The sequence below is a fragment of the Myotis brandtii genome, unplaced genomic scaffold (genome assembly GCF_000412655.1).
Source record: "Myotis brandtii unplaced genomic scaffold, ASM41265v1 scaffold486, whole genome shotgun sequence".
NCBI classification, from domain to species: Eukaryota; Metazoa; Chordata; class Mammalia; order Chiroptera; family Vespertilionidae; genus Myotis; species Myotis brandtii.
The window spans coordinates 1540639-1545245 of NW_005368569.1; the positions used below are offsets into that span (position 1 = coordinate 1540639).

Here is a 4607-nt window from a genome sequence, read left to right on the forward strand (position 1 = left end):
AGTAAGACTGATGATACTCATGTCCCTCCAATGTTACAAATTAAAACAAGTCTTTTAAAACAAATGTCTTTACATAGTAGGAGTGCATGTACCTTGGTTGCGGGCACATCCCCAGTAGGGGGTGTGCAGGAGGCAGCTGATCGATGTTTCTCATTGATGTTTCTAACTCTCTATCCCTCTCCCTTCCTCTCTGTAAAAAATCAATTTAAAAAATATATAAAAATTCAATTTAATATTTTAGATTTAAAAAAATAAAATATAGTATGCCCATCTTAAATTTTAAAAAGGGAAAGACAGGGTAATTGTCATGTATTGAGTTCTTACTGTTAGTCATTGTGTTAGGTTGCTTGTCTTAAAAATAGTTCTATGTGTTATCACTCTACTTACCTCCTGTCAGTTTAATAGAAAAAAACAGCCTCAGAAATCTGAGATTTGAGCAGGTTAAGTTTCACACAGCTATGGACTGGCATAGCCAGGGTTTAAATCTAGGGGGTTTTGTTGTTTTAATAACATGTAAAAACTCTTTACTGAATATGTTCACTAACAACACCTTAAACATTCCAAAATCTAGGACTTATGGAAATAGTTAAATAGTAGGATGCTGGCTAATCATAGCAACACCAGAAGTCTAAAAATGGGGGTACTAATGTAATGAAACAATGTGATCTTGGGTACTTTTGAGGAGAGGTTGTGCTTCTCTCTGTTGTATCTATGAACATTTTATCTTTGGTTTCCCAATGATGATCTCTTTGGAAAAAGTGAAGGTATTCAACCAGTACCTTATACTAGGGCTTAGTACTTCAGCCTCTGTGAAAATAGATCATAATTACTTTTTCCTAAAAGTGATGTTGCAAAATATCCTTATTGCTACAAACACTCTCAGTAGCTAATTTGCCAGGAGCTGTTTAGTGTTAAATACTCCAGCAAGGGGTGCATTTAAAAAGTTCAATCCTTATTAGGATTGCTTTAACAATCAATCATAAGTTAAGGCTCCAATGAATTATTTTCTAGTTGAGGTAAATGACCCAGTGGCATCACAGGACTTTCATAATCTGGTCTGCTATGACCAAAGGTGTGAATCTTGATGGTGTGACTGTGGAAGAAAAAGCTGTTACTGTTAATCATAAAAATTTCCCTAACAAAAAGAAAAGTTATGAATTTTACTGCAAGGAAACTAAGGCCTTGGAAAGACTAAGTGATTTGATTAAGAGCTCACAGTTAATGGCACAGGTAGACTAGAGTCTTGGTCTCCTAAGTTGCATCTATAGTCCTTTTCATGAATAAACTTAATGTGTATACTTACAACTAAAAACCTTTCAAAGACTCAGTTTTATTCTTTACTCTTTTAGCCTATAGACTCCAGATGAGGCTGAATTTATATGATTATATCATTCTATAATTCTATGAATATTTTTTAGAATTACGGATATGATTATTTCTTTTGTAAAGCATTTATTGTTTGCAGATAATGTTTTCTGATTCTCATTTTAGAAAGTATGGGAATAGAAAAACATTATATACATATCTATGGAAATAACCAGATACATTTGGTTAAACATACCACTCTTGATTTTTAGAGAGAAAGGAAGGGAGAAAGAGAAACATCTATGTGAAAGTGAAACATCTATTGGCTGCCTCCTGCACACCCCTACAAGGGATTGAGGCCAAAACCCAGGCATATGCCCTGACCAGGAATCCAACCAGTGACCTTTTGGGCCATGAGATGACACTCAACCAACTGAGCTACATCGGCTAGGTCCACACACCACTCTTAATGGAGCTAATGTGCCCCTATTCCCCCTTTTTTCTCTCAAGATTATTATTATTTACTTTCCATCTAGTAATTTATACATCTAAATTTTCTAATTTCTTGTTTTGTTGATCTTTTTTTTTTGTTTCCCCTCCATAGATCTTGAACCAGATGATTGTGCATCCATTTACATCTTTAATGTAGATCCACCTCCATCTACTTTAAACTCACCACTTTGCTTACCACATCATGGATTACCGTCTCACCCTTCTATTTTGTCATCATCGTTTCAGCTCCAAGGTCACAAAAACTATGAAGGAACTTGTGAGATTCCAGAATCTAAATACAGCCCATTAGGTGGTCCCAAACCATTTGAGTGCCCAAGTATTCAAATCACATCCATCTCTCCTAACTGTCATCAAGAAGTAGATGCTCATGAAGATGACCTACACATAAATGACCCAGAAAAGGAATATTTGGAAAGACCTTCTAGAGATCATCTCTATCTTCCTCTTGAGCCATCTTACCGAGAGTCTTCCCTTAGTCCTAGTCCTGCCAGCAGCATCTCTTCTAGAAGCTGGTTCTCAGATGCATCTTCTTGTGAATCTCTTTCACATATTTATGATGATGTGGATTCAGAATTGAATGAAGCTGCTGCCCGATTTACTCTTGGATCCCCTCTGACTTCTCCTGGTGGCTCTCCAGGGGGCTGCCCTGGAGAAGAATCCTGGCATCAGCAATATGGACTTGGACACTCACTGTCACCCAGGCAATCTCCTTGCCACTCTCCTAGATCTAGTATCACTGATGAGAATTGGCTGAGCCCCAGGCCAGCCTCAGGACCCTCATCAAGGCCTACTTCCCCCTGTGGGAAACGGCGACACTCTAGTGCTGAGGTTTGTTATGCTGGGTCCCTTTCACCACATCACTCACCTGTTCCTTCTCCTGGTCACTCCCCCAGGGGAAGTGTAACAGAAGATACGTGGCTCAATGCTTCTGTCCAAGGTGGATCAGGCCTTGGTCCAGCACTTCTTCCACCATTTCAATACTACGTAGAGACTGATATCCCTCTAAAAACAAGGAAGACTTCTGAAGATCAAGCTACTGTACTACCAGGAAACTTAGAGCTCTGTTCAGATGACCAAGGGAATTTATCACCATCCCGGGAGACTTCAATAGATGATGGCCTTGGATCTCAGTATGCTTTAAAGAAAGATTCATCTGGTGACCACTTTCTTTCAGTTCCTTCACCCTTTACCTGGAGCAAACCCAAGCCTGGCCACACCCCTATATTTCGGTGAGTTGATGAAATGGTTGCCTGTCATTCATACTTATGGATTATTGGCGGCATGTAAACTACATTATCTATATGGAATTGTTTGACCATTTTTTCTCCTCTTTTATGTTTTTCTGTTTCTTCCAGACAAATAACAAAGTCTGCATTTATTTTCTTCTGAGTCTTAAAAGTATCTTTAGATAGGCTAAAGTTATAATTAAAGTGTGTAGATATGCCCTAACCGGTTTGGCTCAGGGGATAGAGCATCGGCTTGCGGACGCAAGGGTCCCAGGTTTGATTCCGGTCAAGGGCATATACCTCGGTTGCGGGCACATACCCAGTAGGGAGTGTGCAGGAGGCAACTGATCGATGTTTCTCTCTCATTGATGTTTCTAACTCTCTATCCCTCTCCCTTCCTCTCTGTGAAAAATCAATAAAATATATTTTTAAAAAGTTTTTAAAAAAAGTGTGTAGATAATGAATTGTAGATAACAAATTACATTTAAGAATCCCTAGGAGGAATTTTCTTTTTTAATTTATTGATTTTTAGAGAGAGAGAGAGAGGAAGGGGGGAGAGAGGGAGAGACAGAAACAGAGAGAGAGACAGAGACAGAGACATTGGTTGCTGTTTCACTTATTTATGCATTTATTGGTGGTTTCTTGTATGTGCCCTGAACAGGGATCAAATCTGTAACCTTGGCCATATTGGGACAACGCTCTAACCAACTGAGCTACCAGGCCAGGGCTAGAAGGAATTTTCTTATCTAAGAAAGGTTTTTGTAAAAGATGGATTATAGTATGAATTAAGTTACTAGTAAAATTAATTGGGAATAAGCTTTTTATATTTTTAAGAGTTCAATATACAAATGAAATTTGCCTTTTCATATTTGTGGCAAGTGGTTGTTGTTTTTCCTAATTTTTATCTTTTAACTTCATAAGTTTGATTTTTTTCACTGTGTAGAGGAATTTTTAAATTTTATGTGTTCAAATTTATGGCTTTTGAGTTTTGTGTTATATTTGAAAGTCTTACTCCACTCTAAAATAATTTAAAGATAGATAAAAATCTAATTTTCACATGTTTCTAATAAAGTTTTTATATGTATAATATATGCGTGTAACATAATATATATGTGTTATATTTTATATTGTAAATATTTATAGTGTTTGTACTATATATTGTATTTGTAAATTTTATATGTATATATTTATATAGACTCGAGTCCAGCTAAGGACTGAAGAATAGTGTAATGACTTTATTTTCCAAATGGCTTATCAGTCATAACAATACCATTTATAGAATCTTTCTAGTATATAATTGATTAGAAAAGACAACTTTACCATGTATTAAATCACCACATAGAGTTGGGTTTGTTTACTTTTTTCAGAAAACTTTTTCATTGGTATGAATGTTTATTTATGTATCCAGATCTTTAGAAAAAAGAGAAACATGGTAATTAGCGTACGACCGCTACCATTTTCATTGGCTAATCAGTGAGTATATGCAAATTAACTGTCAGCCAAGATGGCGGCCGGCAGCCAGGCACTGAAGTGAGCACGAGGCTTGCTTGCTGCAGACTCCAA

The 4607-nt window shown here is 36.9% G+C and overlaps 1 protein-coding gene across 1 annotated transcript in view; it reads left to right on the forward strand.

Annotated features, from left to right (window-relative positions):
* Positions 1 to 1896: 1896 nt before the first annotated feature.
* The window catches only part of NFATC3 (nuclear factor of activated T-cells, cytoplasmic, calcineurin-dependent 3), a gene marked incomplete at its 5' end in the record, with an annotated part of 30191 nt that continues 27480 nt past the window's right edge, over positions 1897 to 4607 (forward strand). The window contains 1 exon segment of the mRNA XM_014547803.1: positions 1897 to 3047. Coding sequence (XP_014403289.1) covers positions 1897 to 3047 — 1151 coding nt within the window.